Source organism: Crocodylus siamensis, chromosome 11 (assembly GCF_052110815.1).
Source record: "Crocodylus siamensis isolate JL-2025a chromosome 11, ASM5211081v1, whole genome shotgun sequence".
Taxonomy (NCBI): domain Eukaryota; kingdom Metazoa; phylum Chordata; order Crocodylia; family Crocodylidae; genus Crocodylus; species Crocodylus siamensis.
The window spans coordinates 22,382,074-22,406,257 of NC_143405.1; the positions used below are offsets into that span (position 1 = coordinate 22,382,074).

Here is a 24,184-nt window from a genome sequence, read left to right on the forward strand (position 1 = left end):
CTGAATGCACACGCACACACACACACTAAATTCCTTCTGTGATACCTCCAGGATCTTTAAACCTTACCTTAGTCATAAGCTCTCTGTAGGCCAGAGGAAAAAAAAGGGTGGATACTCTGAAAGACCCCTGGCAGACAATCAATTAAAGGTCCAGTGGGATCTGATCCCCAGTCCCAACAATTGTGCCTCCTGCCACACTACATGTGCATGGGAGGATGCATGACTGTAGGATTAGGGAACAGATCCCAATCACATCCTACTACTAGTGCAGGGGATCCTGGGATCATGATCCTGAGTCCCCCTTGCACCAGCAAATAACAAGCCATGTGACTGGTGTGTCCAGCTTGGAGCAGCAGGAAGCTGATCAGCAGTCCCAGCCATGGGAGCACATCAGTTAAGGGCTCCAATGAGCCTCCAAGGCTGGGAGTCCCAATCAGCTGACTGCCACTCCCAGTCTCAGAGGCACACTGCACCCAAGGGTCATTCCAGTGCACCCCTGAGGCTATGAGCAGCAGTGAGCTGTTCAGTACTCCCAACCTTGGGACCACTTCAGAGTCAAGGGCTCTGATGTGGCCTCAGGGCTGGTGGACCCCACCAGCTAATTCCAGCTACATGTTCAATTTAAGGCATGATGGGAATCAGCCACAAAGTTATTATACATTTTTGTGTAATAACTTTGTGGCTTATCCCTTGTTTTATCATGCCAATAATTGCATGAACGTGTGGGCAGGTTACCAAAGATGTAATTAACTGATTAATCATGGTTTAAGTATAATGCTTGCCAGTGTTAAAAAGTTAACAAACTGTTCTGGACCAAGTATAGGGAAAATTCCATAAGTGTGGGGCTGTAAGAGAAAATGGCAAAAGCACCTTCTCTTTACATCAATGGGACCCTGGTTCACAGAACACAAACTAGAGAAGCATCTCATGAGATGACCAGTTTCTAAGGCCATGGTTTTCAACTTCTTTTAAGAGCTGTAGTAGTTGACATAGCCACAAAGCTTCTAGCATGGAAGGGAAAATCAGAATGGGAGAACAGGGGGCATTGGTATAAGGAACAAAAAAAAGCCTCTGGCATGGGGAAAAAGGAGAAAAGAATTAAGTGCCCTGGTACATGGTACAAGGAAAGGAAGAAATGGGGACACGGAGATCTCCTGGTAGGAGATAATGGGGTACATACACAGCCTTTAATATGGGGTGGGGACACACTCTGGTACAGGGCATATAAGGAACCCCATCACAGGACAGAAGACAGGACCATGGTATGGGACTGCGCACTGAAGCCATGGCAAAGGCAGGCGTGTACAAAGCCTCAAGCATAAATAGGGAAAAGAGGGGTGGGGATCTTGATATGAAGCTGTGGAGGCACACAGAATCCCTGCCAGGAGAATATTAGGGGACTTTGTTTAAAAGAACAAGAGGAAAAGGGATTTATATTGCAATGCTAACATGTGCAAAAAGATGGAGGGTTGTAATAGAAGGATACAAACAGGTCCTAGTGCATAGAAATACTTCAGCCTAAAGAAAAGTAAACGGTATAATTCCATAGTGTATACGAATTCTGCAAAGGCTTCGATTAAACTATTGTACTGTAATTGTTAATCATCGCGCCATGCAAACTACTGTGGGTGACCACCTCCCCAGGAGAAAACATGCTGCATATTTATTCCACAGGAGGTAAAAATGTTGACATACTGCTCTGCCCACTCAGCATACATGAAAAGCAAGCATTTGAACAACACTCTAGCACTGCAGTAGAAAAGACAAAATCCATCTCTACATATCGCAGAAAAATGCGGCCCACCAAGGTGTACGCTAGATGAACACCTTGCTGGAGTCGTTTGACCCCAGTACTCTTTCCTGCCATGGCAGGGGGTCGGACTAGATGATCTACTCAGGTCCCTTCCGACCCTAGAAACTATAAAGCATTTTCTTAGGCCCGCGGTGCTGCGACAGGAAATGAAAGTAAAACACTGTTTAGTTTCGTTCCCACCCCTTGTCCCTCCCCCAACCCTTCAGCAGCTTCCTAATAGCTGCTGAAGGGCTGGGGAAGGGACAAGTTTCCCACATGTACCGCGTCAGCTTGATGTTGCCGACACAGTGCGTGTGGGAAGAGGAGTAGCCATGTGCCGCTTGGGACAGGATGAGCCCAGCTGGAGCAGCAGGGGCTCAGCTGCACTTTCCCCCTATCTGCTCCGGTCAGTCCCGAGCAACACATGACTCCGTCGCCGCCTCTGCTGGCTGGTGCTGACCCTGGTGGGTCTGTCCCATCTGAAGCAGCATGCAGCTGAAGCTAGCTCCCCACGTGCTGCTGGGAATGGGAGGAGCTTGGCCAGGTCTGCAGCAGCCAGCAGAAGTGGCAGCAGAGCCGTGTGCCACTCGGGATGGGACAAGCCTGGCCAGAGCAGTAGGGGCTCAGCTGCATTTTCCCCCCGCCTGCACCGGTCAGTCCCAAGCGGCACATGGCTCTCCCGCCACTTCTGCTGGCTGGGGCCAACCTGGTTGGCCTCCTCCCATCCCCAGTAGCACATGGGAAGCCAGCATGGGGGGGCATGGCGAGGTGGCAGGAGTCGGTGTCTGCCAGACCCCATGCTCCAGGCTCACAGCCCTGAGGCCACCAGGGCTGTGTGCACGGGCAGCTGGGCACCACGGTGAGCTGGGCCATGTGGGCAGGCAGGTGAGGGGTTGTGGTGCAGCAATCGCCTCACTCCAGCCCTCCTCAGGCAGCGCCGACTCGTGGGGCTGCGCTGCTCGGGGGCTGGAGATGTGGACCTATTTATTTCTCCCCTTCAATCTCTGGGGCAGTAGCTGGCTGGATACAAAATGGGTCCCTCCTGCCCCTGCCCACCAGCAGCTACCATGAACCTTGCAGTAACAGGTGGCTGCAGTAGGGCTATACAGGCAGGGTCTCTTTGGCCCAGGATAGAGGGTGTTTGAATACGGCACACTGGCCCACTGGGTGATAAAAAGTTCATGATCTGGCCCCACATTCAAAAAGATTAGACACCCCTGCACTAGAAACTGGCACCTTCAGTGTCTTAGGCTGAAAAACTCCTGATCAGTTCCATTTCTTTTTTTTCAGAAAATGTTACATGTGAAAATTGAAACTTTTCTGTGAAATATATCAGCCTTAAAATGTTTATGCAGAAAGGTTTCTCAAGTCCAAGACTGAAGGTCTAGTCAGAAGCCAGAGAAACACTCCCCAAAACACTAACTGGCACAGCAATTAGCTCAATCTACTGGTGTAGAAGCAAAGTGGTAGGTTATTTTTATTTAAAAAACAAAAATCTACAGTGAGACAGGTCTGCACTATGCATCTTACTGTAATCTGTAATTAAGGAAGTAGTGCACTGTCATTTACCATACAATAATATTGCCAGCTGCAACATCTAAACTGGACAAAAATTCTTAAACTTTTTTTCATTTTTATTTAGTTACTGAAACATTTTCTTCCCTCCCCCTGCTACACAAACCTATATTCCATTCCTACTAATTCATAAATAGCAATTCAAAAAATGTCCCAAATTCAGAAACATCTTTAAAAAAAAGCATGTGCCAAGGACAAGTCAATCAGACTTTCCTGTTGCTCAGACATTTGAATTTTTGTTATCAAAGGGATTGGCAAAGGTAATATGAGAAGAGCTAATGTAGCTTTACGTTGTCACGAAATAATTCATTCGTTTGTAAAATTTGCTAGACATAACAGCAAAATGTCTGGGATCAAACTGAAAATTTTGCACTTATGGGGGAAAAACAGAATGTTTTCTCAGGGGAAAAATGCTTCTGGTTCAACATATGCTGCTAACCATGCTCCTAAAATGGCAGAATTCTACATTGTCTTCTCGGCACTATTATCTTTTGAGATATTCGGTCAAATACTGGCTATTGTTTCACAGCTTTTTTACCTCTTCATCAAAACAAACAGGCAACAAAGTCATTTCACTAGCTAATTAGAGATTCCCCATGACATAAGAGAATTTTAAAGTTAACTAGCTGGCTCTGAGCCAACTTCCTTTCTTGCCTCAGCATAGAAGTTCATCTGGTATATCAGCTTCAAGGAGCAAAGGAAGGTAAGAACTCCAATGCACCTCTGCAGATTCTTGGTTACTAGAATGGCTCCTTTACATTGTAACCAATGCTTTCGATACTACATTTTTCTCCAGGATGAGGAAGTTAGCCTAATATCTAGGGAGCAGCAAAAGTGGCTTGTGGAACAGACTCAGGCATGCTTAACTCTAAAGTAAGCATCCTACTGAGGACTATTTGAATATTAAGATGCAACAACTAAGTATTGAAGTGACAGGAAACAATGCACATTATAATAATGTCTTCAATGAAACAATCACCTACTTTTTGAGTAATACATTTTTATGCAAAGTTTGCACACAATTTTTTAAAATTATATTTATATTCTACCCTATCCAAAAGGCTCAGAGTGGCAAATTATATCTTCTAGTACTATGTATTGCTCTGTATTCTGTGTATGTCCTTGTTTTCAAATGTTTCCCTACTTTAAAGGTGTTTCACTGAGATCTACAAAACCTCTCCAGAAGCCAAGTGGTATTTCTCCTCCAGCAGCATGTGTGGTAAAAAAATAAAAGGGAAACTCTGATATCTGGGGTCAAAACCTAATTCTGACTCTTCAGCTAAGAGCCCCTATGAAATTAAGGGAATGCATGTGTAGGTAAGAGAAGACCAGTAGTAAACTACTAATAGACAAAGAGGAATGGGACAGAAAGAAAAGGGGGAAAAAAACTGGTGAGAGACAACTGGAAGATAAAAGAAGTGGTATAAAAAGGACAAACTAATGAAGAGAAAAAATGGAAGAGCACTGACAAACAGGTTGATAAAGTTGGAGCACAGGAGACTGGCAAAGAAAAGAAGAAAAGGATCTGGAGAAAAAAAATGTGGAGATGACAAAAAAGAAGAAAAAAATTAGAAAGCAAATGTACAAAAATACAGTGGGGTACCTCTGAGACAGAGGGAGATCAGGATCTCCATAGAGATCTAAGAGTTGCAAATTGCTGTGCTGCGACAGAAAAAACAGAGACAGCTTAAAAATTCTTAACAGCGTTGCTCGTGATACTAGTGCCAATGACTCTTGCTTTTCTCCACAAAAGGTTCAGGGCCCATTATGGGGGATGCTGGCACCAGCTCCTACATAGCACCTTCTACTGAGGGCCTTCCAGTGCTCAACTCCTTGGCTCAAGATGTGGACATAGCCTGGTTGGATGAGGCCCTGGATTGGAAAAGAGCAAATATAGTGCCCATCTTTAAGAAGGGGAAAAAGGAGGATCCAGGGAACTACAGACCAGTTGACCTGACCTCAATACTTGAAAAGATCATGGAGCAGGCCCTCAATAAATTTATTGTGAAGCATCTAAAGAAGAACAACTTGATCAGGAAGAGCCAGCTGGATTCCCGAAAGGCAAGTCGTGCCTGACTAACTGATCTGATGAGGGCAAGGTAAATAAAAACCACGATTAAAAAAAATAAAATTAAATTAAAAACTTAAAAAACCCACAAGAATAAAAAATCAGAATTTTTTAAATTTAAATCAGATTTTTTAAAGATTCTTTTTAAAAAATAGACACCTATATAGTTTTAATTTAAGATATGTTAAAGCTCAAAAATATCTTCATAAAATAGGGATTATAACTTCTAATTATATCCTATTTGAGACAATATATTCATGTAACCTTTTTGGAAAAGTTTTATAAATAGGTCACAACAAGCCATGGACTATATTAGGGACCGAATCTTATGGGGTTCCCAGGGGCTCCTCTATAGATTAGTAAAAAGATTAAAGAAAACCGTTCTACCCAATGGGACTCAGTGCTCAGTCTAGAAGATCCCATTAAGCAACTCTGTGATGCTTAGTTTCAGCTCTCACACTGTGGATTTGTCTCTCCAGAGACAACATCCTTGCTAACAGCACTATATGGAAATAAGAGATAACAGACCGGATTACCTACCCATAAGCCCTCTTGTCTCTCTGCAAGTTTGTGTACACACAGTCAAGCCCTTGCCTCCCTCTAGTAGTACAAAGTTTCAAGAAGTGAAATGAACAGAGGATTGTTGGAGGTGGAGCAGATCTGGGCAAGATTGAAGAATCTGAAGATAAATGCAAGGAGGGAGGGACAGTAGAAACAAAAGATAAACATTTTGAGCAGAATATTCCAGAAGTCTTGAGGGATAAGTTTCTGAGTATAGCCTCTCTACTGATTTGAGATCTAGTGAGGGAATAGTACGGTAGAAGGGAAAACCTATAATGGAAGCAGGCTTGCCAGGCTATGAAACCTGAGACCCTGTTTGGGAATATTTTAATGAAGTTCCTCTACTTGTGGGCAAGAGGCATACATGCAAAATGCAAACAGTGCAAAGAAATGAAACATCAGCATAAGAAGTGTTCCCTCTCAGGAAGAAGCTGCTTTGAAGATGATGAATGGAACATGTCTGAACATGCAGAATCTCCAGGTTAGTAAACTTTCTTATTTCATACTTCTTTCTTAAGGACTGCCTGTCTTCCCTGTCCATATCTTTTGGGTGGACTTCTGAAGTACTGAAATTCTCATAAAAACGTTTGAGCAAAAAATGTAGTTGGTACTTTATGGAACCATCACATTTTTTTAAGCAGTTATGAGATAAAATAATGGCTGGAATAGGCAGATCTTCCTTTTACAGTTTCACTTCTAAAGTAGTACTGAGTGCAATGAGTAATACTAAATGAGCAGTACTGTAGTGACTGCATTGACTTCTTTTATTCAGGAGGCTCCATTCGTCACATACAGGATTCTGACTATCCATCTTCAACATCATAATCACTGTCTACAGATTCAGAGTTATCTGCAAATGATACTAGTGTTCCAGTCAAACGTATATCACATAGTATAACACGTGTAGCTAAAAGAAAAAAAAACCCATCATCCAGAAACAACCATAATTAGGTGGTAATAAGAACCAGCATATGGTTCTTGGTAATTGATGAAAAAGTTGCTTAGTTTATTTATGCAACAAACTCTCTGTCACAGAGAAGATACAGGGGACAGAACCTGAGGAGCCAAGGGGGACCCTGGGGGCCAGAACGTAACAGGGAAGGCAAGGAGAGAGAGAAAAAAAACAGAGAATCCCTTACCTGTGGCCAGCGCCGTGGCGAGACCGGAAGTGGCAGCAGGACCCATGCGGCTTGTTAGCTGCGTTTTTTTAAAACTGCAGCCAGCTGCGGAGAGGAGCGGGAGGAGCTGGCACGGGAAGATAAAAGGTGGCACGGACGAAGGAGCAGGGGAAGGAAGACCAGAAGGAGAGTCAATAGGGAAGGTATCCTTGGAACCCGAATCAGGGGTAAGAAGGGGCAGGACCACCTCTCACGAGGCAGAAGTTTTGCCTTAGAGGGAACTGAGACAACTGCGTAAACCCATAAGGTGTAACTCAGATTTGGGGGTTGGGTTAGACCCAATACACCTCCCCAGGAGAGCCCAGAACACCAACAGGCGAGGGTCGGGCTGAGTAGCAGGGTGAGGTGTAGGGGAGGTTGGAGCCTCGCGGAAGACCGCTGTCTAGAGATCCCAGACACGTGTGAGCCCCAGTAGTCGGATCCCACCACTGAAGGAACAAAGTCGTGGCAGGTGAGATTGGGGAAGAGACTACCCCAGGGCAGGACGCCTGCGCAGCAAGATCATAGGGACGGAGCAACAGACAGGCCTACGCATCCAAAGCCAAGCAGCATGTGACCGGAAGATCGAAGCCCAACGGGTGCACTCTCCTTCCTGTATAGTTGACAACACATACTTCACTGACACGGTTCAGTCATTTCTACAAGGAGACAGTCCACCAGACAGCAGATATATCTGGCAAATTGCTGGATAAAGCATATGAGAAAGAAACTGAACAGTGTGCAAAAAGTCTACAAAGGAAAAATGTTAACACAGGTCTTGATAGAGCAGTGGTAGAGCAATGTCCACCATGATCCAGTAATATGTGCTTATGTGACAAAAGAAGGCACTATCTACCTTACAGAAACAACTGATACATCAGCAAATGCACATGCAGCAGAATACATGCAAGACGTAGCTGTAAAACCTATAACAAACTGTAAAAAAAAATGTAAATATCTAGTAAACAGCTTTGTCACAGACAATGCTGCAAATGGATCAAAGATGAGAAGAAATCTAGAAGAAAGTAAAAAAAGCCCCAAACTAATAACATATGGTTGCAGTGCTTATTTGATACAACACCTCTTAGCCAAAGACCTCAGTGCTCCAGAAATGAAAGCTAATGTTTTTGAAATTGCAAAAAATTCTGTAACAACCACTTTGTAGCAGCTGCTCTGAAGAAAGCAGGCAGAAACAAACTCAACTCTCCCACAAGACATGTGGCGGAACTCAATAGTGGACTGTTTTGAGCGATATACTGAGAACCGACCCAATCTGATGACAACTTGTGAACAAAATCACGGCAAAATAGATGGAACTATACGTGCCAAAGTTCTCAACACTGGGCCTAAGAGAAATGTAGAACGTATGCTGACTATCCCGAAGCCTATTTCCATAGCCTTGCACAAAGTGCAGGGAAATCACTGTTTTATTGCTGATGCTGTTGAAATTTGGAAGGAACTTAGTGAGACCTTGAAAAGAGAAATGCACAATGACAGAGTTAAAGTACAGGCATTAAAAAAAACAAATGGATCAAGTACCTTCTCCAGTTCATTTTCTTGCCAATATTCTCAATACTCAGTACCAGAGTCAATCCTTAACAGCGAAAGAAGAGGAGCTGGCTATGATATGGGCATCCAGCAATCATCCTTGAATAATACCAACTATAACAAGTTTCAGGGCTAAGGGTGAACCATTCAAGAAATATGAGTTTTAAAGAAAGCCACACTAGTGACCTGTGAAAGTTACTGAAGCACCTGGATCCAGAGACTATTGAAGTGATAATCCAGCTTTCTCCAGCAGGTGTAGAAAGAATATTTTCTTCCTTTGGACGCATTCATTCTAAATTAAGAAATCACTTGGGAACTGAAAGAGTAGGAAAGCTTGTCTTTTTTTTCCAGTCTATGAATGAACAGGAAGAGGAATCTGAAGACTGAGTTTGCCGCATGACCCAGTACTTTAAGTTTCTCATGCTGACCTGGCTGAAATAATCTACTTTTGTTAAAAAGACATTTCACATTTGTAACTAAAACAGTTAATAATTCAAAAATACAGATGCTTATTTTATTTTGTTAAAATAATTATACATGTTTGTTGTTGAAGAAAAATATCTAAAATACATAAGCTTGTTGTTTTAGTTAAATAAAACAATTTAAAATGTCTGTTGTGTTTTGTGACAGTTGTTGTTGTCCTCCTAATATGTGACAAAAATATACCCCAAATATCCACGATTAATTTAGTGAATTGGAGATAGTTCACCCCCCAGTGACTTCACAACCATCTGCTTCTAATAGTTTTGGTAAATAAAATAACCAGATCATAATTCAGTTTTCTGATGTCACTGAAAAATTAATCAGAATATCAAAATAAATCACTACTTTAAAATGTATAGTGTTTACCTTCTAAAAATGAAACCTCCATCCATCTCTGAGTTGTGAATAATATTTATTAAAGTTATATCAAGCAACAAGAATGCACTTTTTGTAGAAGACAATAATTAAATCGAGGCTTCCTGACCAGTGATTTAAAACAAATCCATCTTGGATGAGGGTAACATTAGGAATGTGGATAGTTTCTGCAGACTAGCTGATGTGCAGTAAAGACCCAAATTCAATGTTAACATACTTATTTGCTCATTTTCCACAGTGTGACATTAGATGAGTAGCCCAGGCATGAAGACCGGAACTGGGAGCTAATGGGGCAGGGTAAGACAACTAGACAGAAGGTAGAAACTGGAACTAGCTGGGTAAGGAGACAAGGAATGGAATAAGATGCTTGAGGTGTGGAGATGGGACTTATTAGAGGAGAAAAATAGAAAGCAAACAGATGAGATAGAAACAAGGATAATGGCAGGGTAACATTTACAGGTAACTGATAGCATCCTCTAGTCTAAAGCATACTCCCCTGCAGAGGGTGGAATAAAATTGAAGATTCCCAACTCTCCCCAAATGTCAGCAAATACCCGTGGAACGTACTGTCAAATTGTCTTGGGTCCTCTCGAGAGCTGGCATAAACAGAGCATGAAATCCAAAACTTCTTTTAGTTAGTTATTCTTTTTGAATAAGGGTGGTGTGGGTCTGTGTGGTGGGTAAATTGTTTCCACCTTGCTAGTGACTTATGTGAATGTCAGTGATACCACATGAACAAATTTCTGTTTTTTTCATTATATAGTTTCTAAAGATCTAGGATATTACATGTATACATACCCTACATTAAAACAAAATTTCTAGCACTTCAAGATTAGGGGTTGCCAGAACTAAAGTTACTTGCACAATCTTAATTCAGTCCCCTGTGTACATGAATCGAGAGAATAAATTTAATTATATTATCACATACCAGTAATATTTTTTCTACAGACACCCTGCTTTATTCAGTGTAAAGGATATTTTGTTCTTTGACAATTAGCCTGGGTTGTACAGTAAACTAAGTTATTGACAAAGTTTCCAGCCTTATTTGTTGCAGCATTTAAAAGATGTGCTGTGATTAACGCTGGGGACTGTAGGAGAAGAAAGACTCTACTGGCTAAGATAGTTGATGACTGCCCTGAAAAATTAGATGCGATTCCTGCCTCTCCCCCAGAACTCCTGTGTGATAGGCTACTCCCTTTCCACAGGCAGTCACTAAGGCTATAAACAGATGCCTCATTTGTTGTGGGACATGTTGTGCCACAATCTGCCCTGCAATAGAGACCCACAACAAAGGATGGTTAAAGACCACACAGTGATGGTTAAAGATGAAACTTCCAAAACCAATGCTAATTTCACTAAACATCTCCTTTTCCTGCCTTGGGGCCTTTTAACAACTCACACCCCCAAGTGGAAGAAGGGGAAGTGGGCCATAGCGAATTATTTTCCCAAGCAGTTCCAGCACCATCCCAAACTGCAGTTCTCCAACCTGAGTGCCCCTAAACCCATTCACAAGGACCTGCCACTTACCAACCCCTGGATCTGTCCTGCCATCGGTCCAAGCTGGGACACGGCTGAGGAACACTGGGTGGTAGTAATATCAGGAAGCTCCAGGTCCTTGCTGTCCAAGCCTGGGTCCACTTCAAAATTTGTGTGTCTTTGGCAGCTGGCCAGTTACAGAAGAACTGACTGCAAGTCCTCAATCTGGCTCATTGCCCAGGTTGCTGTGCTGGCCTGTGGGGGCTGTGTCCTCACCTGCAGTTGCTTTGGAGTCCTCGTTACACTCCTGGATGGCAGTGTGGGCTGCCACGTCCCACAACATTTTTAGACCCAACCATGATGTTCACCATGAAGATGCAAGAAAGAATTATTGCACAGTGGGTTCATAGAACCCCATGTGCGCCTGATGTGGTTACTATCCCATGTCTTTGTGAATTGCTGCCTCAGTACCTTACACTTGAAGCGCCACAGGGTCCAGTCACGGTCATGACTCCAGGCTGCCATTTTCTTAGCAATCTGCTGACAGACCATCTTGTTTCAATGGCTTGACCACAGACCCACTGATTCTTGTTTGTACCCTAGATGATATCAACCACCTCCTCCTTGGTTCCGCTGCTGCACTTACTGTGGGACTATAGTGGAGGAAGGGTGGATTGGTATGTGGGGGTACAGTAGTCCTGGATAGACCTGAAGGGTTCTAGAGATTCCAAGCGGGGGAGGAACTTATATTTGCAAGTAGTTAATGAGTCTGATGGGTCCTGGAGGTTCCCAGTAGTTGGTGTTCCCCTGCTGGTTTTGGGAGTGTGGTGATCACAACATAGCTGGCAAATCACCATACAGGGCAGCAAATACCTGAGGGCAGCCACCTAGAGCCTAACACCTCTAGGCAGTAGAGTTCTGCAATCAGTGCCAGAGTGGTTGGACAAAGTTCCAGAGGAACCAGACTTAGGGATAAAGTGGTGCATTGTGGGATGCCTGGAGGACTGCTGGTCCACTAGCCCTATGACAATATTACTGGAAAATTGTACAGACGTCTGTCACGATAATGTGGGACAAACTGTTAGCAAGTCTTCTTGGGCAAACACTTTGGAGGATCTGTCACGTGACAAGCGGCAAGGATGCCCATATGCCTGTGCTTTGTCCTTGTAAGGCTTTTGCACTGCAGCCAGACAGCTAGGTCAGCAACACTCAAGCTGAACCTCAGCCTGCTGACTGGTCCTAGTACTGCTTTTATGGAGCTTTTGCAGCACCTGGATGCTGCTGCACAACAAACTGGTTTCAGACATTAAGTCGCTCTAGTCCATGCAACTTCCCTGGTACCTGCTCCCATATTTCTGCCTGTATACCCAGTCCCTGAACTTCAGAACTCCAATTTTGACCTTGGCTCATGTCTTGACATCTACTTCTGGTAACCCCTCTGTCTCAGCACATGAACCCTAGCTGGTCTTCGGCTTGCCCCCTTACTACAGGTGCTGGTAACACCTCCTGGCTCTAACCACCTGGCATAACACTTTTGTTGACTTGGCAGTTCTGCATTAAAATATTTTCTGCTTGACAAAAATCAACATCTGTTCACAGCTTAATCAAGTAATCTCTATTTAAGTTCAAAGCAAGTCAGGCATTTATGCGCTACATAATGTTAAGTACTTAGAAAATCAACTTCTGGTTGTCTCAAAGAGAGCACCTATCATGTGTAAAGTTTCAAACTAAAGCACCTCAGCCTATCAGCACTGCCACGCATCTCAACTTGCTACCCTGTAGCTAGTCACCCAGGGTGGGCAGGGCATGACAGCACCCAAAATTAAATAGATCTTTTTTCCTTAATTTCTCTATGCTTCAATTCTTCTTCAGTTGAATAGAGATTATATCAGCCCTACCCTTACACATGTTATGAAAATAAATTAATTTGTTTACAAAGCACTCAGATACTGCAATGGTAAAGAAAACAGAATACCTTATGAGAAAAATCAATAATTCTTTCTTCAGTGAAGGGTTTGTACATTGTGCAATATAATGCATGAAACCACAGAACAAATGAACAAATTAAGAGAAAACAAGAAACTCATTAAGTTAGCACCATCCTTCTTCTGGGCATAGTCCCTGTTCCAGTCTGTGCATCTTCCCACCTCCACCTTCAACTCCAATTTTATCTCATCATTCCTTCTACTCCTCCCTCCCACATCTTGTTTCTGAATCTCCCCGTGCTCCTCAACTTTCTACATATAACTCCTTAATTCTTCTTTTTTTCTACATTTCATACTGCTCTGCTTGGATACCAGCAGAGACTCAGTGAGAGCAAAAAGCAGTCTCGCTAAACTTATTTCTGATGCCACAGTGTTTCCTTCTCCTTCTCTCGCTCACAGAGTCAGGAATAGCAAGTATAGTCCCTGCAGTCTTTGGATAGAGCATACTGAAGCCGCTCTGTGGGGATGGTACTTGTACAAACTGATCGGCACACATAAAACATATCCAGATAGAGAATGCTCAGTGCAGACAGTAACCCTGATAGCCTTTAACAAGCCTCTCACGATCGTGAATGAACTGTAATTTTCAGGGGCTTGTAACTTGACCCAAATTTTAATGGGCCCCCAGCTGACCCCTCTGATAGATTTTAGGTCTATTATACAAAGCAAGAACATCCTAGAATCTAAGGATCTTACTCAACATGGATACAACAGGAATCCCCCCTTCCCCTTGTGGTAGCAAATGACATCTAAATACAGGTATAAATTACCCATTCAAAAAAACCCATTAAAACAAAATACCATTTGGTCTCCCTCTCTCTCTCCCCACACATGCATGCACATGCACGCACATGCAATTTTACATAGCTAACCCAGAAAGAAGTAATCCATACAGGCAGTAAATCTACCAACAGGTACCCTTTTAAATCATACAGAAATATGGGAAAGGAAAAAATGCTGCTTGGATTTCTTTTGGTTTATGAAGGCTGTTTCTGGAGTCCTGTGCTGGTTACCTAGGAAACCATGGTAGGTTTGAATGGCTCTTGTGTAAGAATTGCGAATACAATTTCTAACAGAAGATTTACCAATAAAATGCACAAATAAAAAGAGATACTAAAAATGTATGGATTTTTTATTAAAACCAAAGTCGAGTTAACATTATGCAGGTTTTATTTCTTTTAAAGGACTACTACTCAATACATTTTAAAGTTACCGTGAAAATGTATTAAAACCATAAAGGAATAGCTTATCTTTATGTGTACACACACTTCCTTAAATGTATATATGCACATAAAATTCACTTGATAGCAAACAAAGCCCTCCTAATAAAATACTGGGATTGACCAAAAGTAATCAAATCTAAACCACAATCAAAATCAAATACAAATCTATTGAATATAGAACAATAAAATATCCTGCTTTACTCTAGATTTATTTTAAAATATATTTTTTTAAATACAATTTATCAAAATAAGATAGAGATATAAATAGGTACAGAGATATAAGATATCTGTGTACATATCTACAAGTGAATTCCTTTAAATTTATTTCCTTAAAAATCCAGAATCAAGATGCGTATAATGATCTTTTTTGTGGGACAAAAAAATTCAAGCAGATGCAGCCCACACACATAACTGTGGAGAGGGCCTCTACACTATTGGATGACTAGAGCAATGGTTATCAACTCAGGGAATTCAATCCAACCCTCCTATGCCAAAACAGATTTTAAAGCGTAGAGATTTAACTGAAAAGAAAAATATGGGTTTTCAGGGATGTACAGCACCATCATCACCCTGAAATAATCTTTAAAAATAGAAAATGGGGGTCACACTTACCTTTACATTGGGCTTCTTAATAGAAACACCTCTGTACCAGCCTGAAACAGAACAAAATATAATGTATTTAGTTGTGGCATTTCCTTTCTATACAACAAAATAATTTGACTGTAACTAGCAACAGTATATAAATGATGAGATCATCTCTGAAACAGCCTGTGCAGCTTGTACAGATTCTAAACTCTTGCAAGATTTTTACTCTGCAGTACCAATAGGTCATTAAGAATGTGATACTCATGCTTATTCCTATTAGGGATAAAAACAGTTTAGCATTCTAAGACACTTTAAACTTTAAAATACGTGCAATTATTGACAGCTGTGGTGAGTGCACATATAAGACTTTCCTGAGTTTTTAGGTTTACAAAAAAAAAAAAAATCAAAAAGAAAACACATGCATTCAAATACATTTCGACCATTGCCTTTCTGTAGATACTACATACACAGTCTCGAAAGCAAACGTGTAGAAAGGATTTAAATGGTGTAAACAATGTCCCATTATATTTTCTCTGGTATGGGTGCATGGCATTTTAAAGTATTTATGTCAAGCTAAGCTACAAGAATGCCAAAAGATATCATAACTCAGATAAGAGAGTAAGCAAGGGCCCCTGTACTAAAGGACAGGGATTATGCTTGTAGGTGCCCAGGGCTAGGGACAGAAGTTACACATACACCGGTTTAAGTGAACAGAAACTGGTTTAAACCTACAACAGAACAAAAATTCAGTCAGTGCACATAAACCAATTTCAAAATGGCTCAAACTAGTTTAAGATAAGCCTGGTTCAATGTAGTATCAGATTTAACTAATTGGGGTCAAACCAGTTTATGAAACTTCTGTCCCAGACCCCTTCCTGGATCAAGTTAAATCACAGTCCCCCAGCATCCCAGCATGCTTTCGAGCCCTGGGCTGGGCTGTGCTGTCTGCTCCAGAAGGCAGGGTTGGCCCTGCCCCTCTGTCTCCCTAGCTGGAGCAGTGAGAGCTGTCTGACAAGGGAATGGAGGGAGCAAGCCTGGCTGGGGATGCAACTGTGGACTACCTAGCCCTACAGAATGTCTCCCGCTACAATGTCTAAAGGGTTGCAAGAGGAACTAGCTAGTTCCAGTCAGTATTCCAATAATAGCTTGGAGTACAAGACACAAAGGGCTGGATTACATTCCTCACAAATTACATATGCTTCACCGAGAGCCTGATTTCTCTTGCCTTTTACAGAGGAAATTAATTTCACTATGTAATCCAAGCATGCATCAAAAACTGACATAGAAAAAACCAAAACTGACAGCATGTACAACTGAGAATCAGTGTGCACAACACAAAGGACAAATGCTGGGCTCAAGCCACTATAAGAAAAGGAAACATCACAGCAGAAAGTTTAATCACCTAGTGAATATGAAATACATCTTTCACCCTTTTATAGCATACTAAACGTATGATTTCTAACACTCCAAATATGTTAAGTTTTTATACAGACACACCAATTAAAAACGTTGTTTACAACTAAATACATTTTTACAGTAGATTGAGTAGTACATCTATTTCCTAGCTACACACACATACATATACATACATTTTAAATATCTTTTATTTATTTATATACATACACAGAGAGAGAGAGAGAGAGAGAGAGAGAGAGAGAGAGAGAATGAGAGTTTATGTAGCTAGGAAATAGATGTACTAAACTGACTGTAAAAATGTATTTAGTTGTAAACCAACAGTTTAATTGTTGCATCTACCAATGACTATATACACCTTTCTTTCTTTTTTAAAAAAAAAAAGAAGGGCTTCTGTGGCTTGCTGATTTAAATCATGATTTATATCAACTTGATTTCAATCAATCCACCCTGGAGCTATGTTATGCTTCAACAACATAATCCATACCTTAGGTTAGGATTTCTTTTACACCTACCCTTAATTCTGATTTTCCTGTGCTTGATTTTGGGATAATTACTCTTTTTTAACCCTTAAGTTAAATAACACTGTATTTACTCTAATACAAGATGAGGTTCCTCCCCCCCTCCCCCCCCCCCAGTTACCATGGGGGAAAAAGGCTCCTTTTCTTATATTTGCATATAAGGAAACCTCACTAAATACATTGTCCGTCTTTGAACTGCTGAATGCAGCACATGATCTGTAATGGAAACCAACTATGAAGCTGATTAAATAAAGCCATCACTGAGCATGACTATAAAACATATAGCTCATATGGGGCAAGTGTGCTGATAGATTTCTATCACAAGGATTGGTTAGTGCAAACCATCTAAGGGCCCACTGAATGTAGTACCCCTCAGTACGTTTTCTCCTAAGTCATGGTGACCCACCACACTGCATATATTTTTACTTTTGCTTTACTCCCACAGGCAAGCTGCACCTCTCTTCCCCATTTCCAATGATTCCTGTTTCTTTACCTACCTTACATGCCTGGCAAACATCATGAGAAGGAGCCCAAACAGTTTGCCAAGAATCCCTCTGTTATCCCCTCTCTCAGCCTGGCACATATGATCAGTATGGCCCTGTCCCCCATGAAGTGAAGGCAGACCAGGCTGCCTTATATGCATATAACTTTCTGGAGGATCCCAGGACACATGATAATGACACCTGGTTCCAGTCATGAGTTAGGGACTAATAGACCCATGGAACCTTTGGGGAAGGTGGGAAGGGGAGAGGAAGGTATCTGGAGTACACACACACACACACACACACACACACACACACACACACACACACAGAGAGAGCAGTGCTGAGCTACGGGATCACCAATGGCTTGAAATGCTGTTGACTCTGCTGAGGCCTAGCCTAATGATCTGTGCGATAAATCATGAGCCTTTGGCTTTCGACTAACATGCAAACACTGATGAAAACCCTCTCTCAGAAAGAGATAGAGGCCGAACAGAGGGAACCATGAAAAACCTCAGAAATGGACCAGGACAAGTGGGTACTGGCAATATGCAAAAGGACCCTGGCATCACCCCACACTGCCTAGAAAAATGAATCCAAATCCCAGAGGGACTCCAGCAAGCTGGGGAAAAACCTGACCCTAAGTCTAAGCAAAAAGGCTAAAAAGCCAAAGAAATGAAAAAGGAAAGGCTACATCTGCACCCCTCACCCCCATTCCCACTGCTTTTATCATGGGAATCTTAATAGCTTTAGTAAATGTGAGAAGCCTGCTAAAGAAAGAGAAATGGGACAAGATACAGCTATGCCTGCAACAGCTACAAGCAGATATTACCTGCCTCCAGGAATGTGGCTTGGCCAGTTCCAAAAACTACGCTTTATTTAAAAAGTGCTGACCACACGGCCACTTCATGTGGTTGGGATCAAATGACAAAAGACCAGTGGGGTTGGCTATTCTGCTGAAAGGAGATAAAGTGAGACCCCATACAGCACAGAGATTATTGCGGGCATGCTATTACAAGCCACCTTTGAAACAGGGTGGGAAATCTGACTTCCTAAATGTTTAATTACCAGCCAATAAGGAAACAAGAAGGCACACCTTCCTGGAAAACGTGATTGTGGCGATGCCCAGTACCCAGCCAATGGTGATAACAGGAGACTTCAACTGGGTCATCGATGTGAGAGACAGAATAAGCCCAGGACTGTGACCTAGAACTCCATCCATTTGCTCCCATTCCAGCTATACCCAGGCCAAATAAAATGGGCAGAGTAGACACAGTACCCAGCTCGCAACTCTCAGGCCCTGTCCTGATATAGCTAGTGTCAATTTTTTGTGTTTTGTCTCACCTTATTCCAAAATTATCTCAGCTCAATAATTGTACAGTTACACAAAAAAGAGGGAGGGTGACAACGCGTAAGCAGAATGTGTAAAATGGTAGTTTTTTAAATAAGTGTTTGAGCATCAATAGCATCCCCATTCCCAAGCATGACCCACTTTCTGGTAATTAGAATTTTCTTTCAGTTTAAAGTTGCAGAGAAACTCATGAAGAATTGCCTCTTATAAGGTTCATTGTTTTCTTGTTCTAATGCGACTAAAGCAAAGAGCTACTCCTAACAAAGACAACCAATGCTTCCACCCACCTGATATTTCTCCTTCTTAATAATGTAAAGGGGTTGACCATTTTCCTGAGGGTGGCTCATCTTCAGTCTCATTGGAAATATTAAAAGGCAATGACTCCATGTAGAAAACAAATAGGAAAAATTCTAAGGTGTGCTTAAAAATCTTATGACCTCTAGCTCTAATATGAATCAATCATAACTCTATGGCTATTTCATGTATTCCCTGTAGGGAAATATAAAATTACAAGTGCCTCAATTATGCATTTCTATATCTTAACCTTTTTTATCGCTTTTACATTTGACATTTACATAGGTATATAACAGCATAGGGAGTAGGGCTGTGCGAAGCTTCAGTCGCTGATTCAATTCAGCAGAGTTTCGGTTCGATTCAGCAGCCAAATCCCTGAATCTGAATAGAATCAGGAGACCTTTTAATCTCTCCAAATCAAATCCGAACCCTCCAAATCTATTCAGAGATATTCGGAAAGATTTGGCAGTTCGGACATAAATACAGCTTTAAATGTTTTTTTTCTACGTACCTTAACGTACCAGGCAGCTCGTGAATGGTGCAATGCTGGGGTGGATGGAGCGTCCCACAGAAGCGTTGTGGGGGGGGGCTTTCCCAGCACACATCAGCAGACCCAGAAAGTGGACCAGAAGCACTTCTGGGTCCACTGGGAAACGTGCTGCCCCCCCCACGCAACTGGTGCCTCCTGGGTCTGGGGGAGCACCTGGGCTCCCACTGCAGCTGATCACCGAGCCAAGGGGGCCTTCCTGAGGGACTCGGAATTGGACCAGAACTACTTCCTGTCCACTTCCGGGTTCACCATTGAGCATGCAGGCTCATGTGGGACTCTTCATCTGCCCCAGCCTCGCAGCATTTACGAGCTATGCCTGGTACCTCAAGGTGTGTAGAAAAAACATTTAAAGCTGTGTCTATGGCCGAATCACTGATTCTCTGAATCAGCATCAAATCTTCAGATTTGGATTCAGCTGAATTGAATTGAGGACAGTGATCCAAATCAACAAATCAAATCACTGTCCCTGATTCAGGCCGAATCTAAATCCGAATCGAATAGGGCACATTTTGCACACCCCTAATAGGGAGTACCAGGAACTTACAACAGTCATATCTCTATCTTGTTGGCCATGCAACTATTTGACGTGGTTCTTAAATACTGGCCTGCAATCCAACATCTAACTCATTTGTATGGCTCCTAATAGCTAAAGTTTTGACCATGGTAGCCACATACCAGACAACTACTTCAAATGACAGGCTAAACTAGGGCTGTCCAATTCTGATTATTTGGGGGCTGCATCCTGCAGAGGCCACCCACCCCCTACATGGGATGCCTGGGCCATGGCAAACAGCTCTGCCCCATCCCCAGGGCCAGGGACACGGAAACAGGAAGGTGAAGCCAGAGGAGGGAGGGGAAGGGAAGCTCAGACACTCTAATAGGAGTGGGCATCTATACACAAGCAGAGAGGCTGCATCAGAGCAGACTCAGATAATTGAGTCTGCTGTAGCACAGGAATTAGCACTCTCGAGCGTCATGTGCATCAGCATCCCCATACTGAAAAATGGCAGTAGGAGCGCTTTAAACAGAGCTCATTTGACGAGCCCCAATTCTGACAATTTTTTGTTGGGACTTCAACATGCAGGTAAGTAAAGGATGGTAATGCTTAGCTTCATGTTTTAGGCCTATACAGAATAGGTAGTGCCAGTATAAATAGTTAATTGCTTCTTATTCTATAAGCTGGCATCCACGTGCCATGTTCTGAACACCAAGGAAGAAAGATGCATTTTAAAAGCATTCAAGAGTTTACCAAATGTACCCTATAATCAATTACATCATTGTAATCCAAGTATCAGACTGTAACTGAGTAACTACAAAATTTACTTTCTTCCTCCCCAACAGAACACAAGAACTGCCATTAACCAGGTCAGACCATAGGTCCACCTCACTCAGTCTCCCATATCACATAGTGGCAGAGAGGGGATGCTGAAGGAAAGAGTGAACATGGCAGGACCAGGGGTTTTCCCCTGTTCCTCTCCTGCTTGCAGTCTCCAGCCTTTAAAGTCTAGGAGGTTCCAGTTCAGAGGTTGTACCCCTAACTCTCATGTTCAACAGCTACTGATGCAACTTTCTTCCAAGAACGTGTCCAACCCCTTGCAGGATCTGGTTAAACTGTCAGCTTCTACATCCTGTGGCAACAAGTTCCACACTTTAATTACAAGCTATGTGAAAACATTTCCTTTTGTTAGTTTTAAATTAACTACCTACTATTTCCATTTTATGATCCCGAATTCTTGTATTGAGAAAGATAAATAAATCACCATTTAATTTTTCTTCACCACTTAATATTTTGTAAGCCCTTATTATGTCCCTCTAAGGAACCTGTTCAGAGCTTTTATGTTTTTTCAAAATAACTGCCTGTGATTCAAGGAGTATATCAATTAATGCCCTTAAAAACCTGGACTTTATTTAATCAAACTGATTTTCCAAGCATTTCCTTTTTTTGTTACTTATTACTTATTGCTGTTAATTGCTCTGGGATATTCCTTGTGTTGAAAGTGGTAGCTCTTTCCATCTCTACCTTCATTACTGTATTAATAACAGTTAAAGAAAACGATTTTACACCTGAATGTACAATGTACTAGTAATATTTCATTTATAAATAATTCATTTATAATTTTTTCATGCATTTCTCATTCTATTGTTAATTTCCTAGCACAAATTTAAATAAAATTATTTTAATCAGTTGTATGAAAAGGATTAGGCTTTTTAATCTAATTACTTTAAAAGACAAGTGTCCTTCTTTGCTGATGCATGAATCATTGCTTAACCAAAAGAGTAAAAAAAATATTTATCTGTTACTGCTAGTGCACTCAATTAGTACAACAGAAGAAATTATTTCCTGAAAAAAATTACTAATCCTGAGAGTAAAGGTAATGCCATTTGTTTTTATAGTCTGTCTGAGACTTGAGTTTATTTTGTTGGTTCAAAATCAGAATCATCATAACCTGGCTGGAGAGCCAAGTATGCCCAACAGATATTAAAAAACAAAAGAAAACAAAACAAACAAACAAACAAACCTGCATCTACAATCTTAAATGCAGCCAATGTCCCAAGTCAAACAAAATGGTCAGAAAGAGAGCAAGCATGGAAGCATTTGAGACCACACATAGCATAAAAAGGCAAGGAAAGAATACACACAGGTTGTCATCCTGCATACTACTTGACAGCAAAAGCATGCCTGAACTATTTGGATTCGCAGAAGTCACCTGACAACTTACACAGCAGATAATACAAAAACAACGGAGTCCTGAATAGGTCATTCAAATTATGACATCTAATTCAGAAAGAACAACGTGCAGTAAGGGAAATTCAGAAGTTATGGTTGAATGTTAACATTTGCATAAGGCAATGCTGTATCTTGTCCCCTACCTTGCTTGCAAATGTTACTAATTAAGTTTTAAATAACCTGTCAGTGGAAAAGGGAGCACTGTAAGTATAGATGAAGAGTTTGAAGACCTTAAGTTTTACAAATGGTATTTGTCTCAAATCAAGTGAAAACATGCAAGAAAGTTTGTCTTGCAAGGTCTGCTAATATCGGCTTATTAATACATCAAAAGGTAAGATGTAAAAAATAATTTAACAACTAATAACTTTATCTACATTAAAGGTGAAGTCTTGAAAACTGTTAATAAATGTACAAATCTAGGCAGCATCATTTGTGATACTGGGAACTGTATATTTGATATACAAATCACAATAGGTAAAGCAAGTTCTGCGTTTCAAAAAGCTAATATAAGATGGAAATCCAATGCAATTAGCAAGAACACCAAGCATAAGATTTTTAAATGAACCAAAAACAAGGAAAAATAATTAACCAGCTGAAATCAAACTGAACAATTTTAGTGCAGCAGTCCGTGAACAATTGAAGCAAAACAGACTGGCAAAATAAGGTAAAGAAGCACTCCTAGAACAGGCATGACTACTAGGGCTGTGTGAAGCTTCAGTCACTGATTTGATTCGGAGGAGATTCAGCCCAATTTGGTGGCTGAATCTCCAAATCCAAATCGAATCAGAAGACCCATTAATCTCTCTGAATCAAATTGGAAGCCTCCGATTCAATTCAGAGAGATTTGACAACTCCGACATAGACACAGCTTTATATACGTTTTTTCTACATACCTCAAGATACCAGTCTGCTCATGAACACTGAGATTCTGGGGAGGATGAAGCATCCTATGGGAGCACGGGGGGGGGGGGGGGGGGGGGGGGGGGGGGGGGGGGGGGGGGGGGGGGGGAGGACGACAGTGTGCTCAGCACGAGACCCAGAAGTGGACAAGCAGCACTTCTGAACCACTTCTGGATCTACCACAGAGCACTTGGGGGACTCCCCCTGCCCCCCAACTCAGTGACTGGTGCCTCCTAGGTCGGGGGGGGCACCCAGGGTCCTCCCATGGCCAATCACTAAGCCAGGGAGACACGGGGGGCAGGGGGGAGGGATCCCCTACATGCTCAGCAGTGGACCAGAAGTACTTCTGGGTCTACCGCCGAGCACATGGGAGGGGCCCCCCGTGCTTATGTGCAATGCTTTATCTGCCCCACCATCTCAGCATTTATGAGCCACGCCTAGTACTTCGAGGTATGTAGGAAAAACATTTAAATCTGTGTCTACGGCCAAATCACTGACTCTACAAATCAGAATCAAATTGGGACAGTGATCTGAATCAGTGAATCAAATCTCTGTCCCCCAAATCTGACCAAATCTAAATCACATATGACCCTCTTTGCACACCCCTAATGACTACCTACAACAAAACATGTATTATTCAACATATACACAGACAAAGATGAGATATTTGGGACATCTCTTAAGAACACATACAATAAGGTATCTAAACATACATTTCTTTGGAAACCCCAGTGTGAGACATGCACACACGCTGACCCCAAAACAACCTGTAAACACAATAATGGCCAAATGACACAGTTGCATCTGAACATAAACGACCTGGAAAAAATGAATCCTTAAAAAGCATGACTGAAATCACATCATCATCATTCTAATATTATAAAAGCCTAAGTCTGTCTGCTTGTCTGTCCATAACGCTTTATTTGAACTCTGATTGGCTGACGGAAACAGCCAATCAGAGGGATCCAAGCATGGGGGGAGTGCACTGGACTTGGCTTCCCCACCTCAATCCCTGCAAGAGGCAGAACAGCAGCAGCATGGGGCACTGTGTTAGCACTCCATCCCAGCTCCCTCCCCACTCTGCCCCCCATCATTTGACAGGTAATTGACTAGTATG

The 24,184-nt window shown here is 42.0% G+C and overlaps 1 protein-coding gene across 10 annotated transcripts in view; it reads right to left on the reverse strand.

Annotated features, from left to right (window-relative positions):
* Positions 1 to 24,184, reverse strand: part of DOCK3 (dedicator of cytokinesis 3) — a 632,225-nt gene that overhangs the window by 517,198 nt on the left and 90,843 nt on the right. For all 10 annotated transcript variants that reach the window (XM_090021446.1, XM_090021452.1, XM_090021451.1 and 7 more), the window contains exon 3: positions 14,856 to 14,896. In XM_090021446.1, the coding sequence (XP_089877572.1) occupies positions 14,856 to 14,896 (41 nt within the window). The remainder of the gene's footprint in view (positions 1 to 14,855; positions 14,897 to 24,184) is intronic.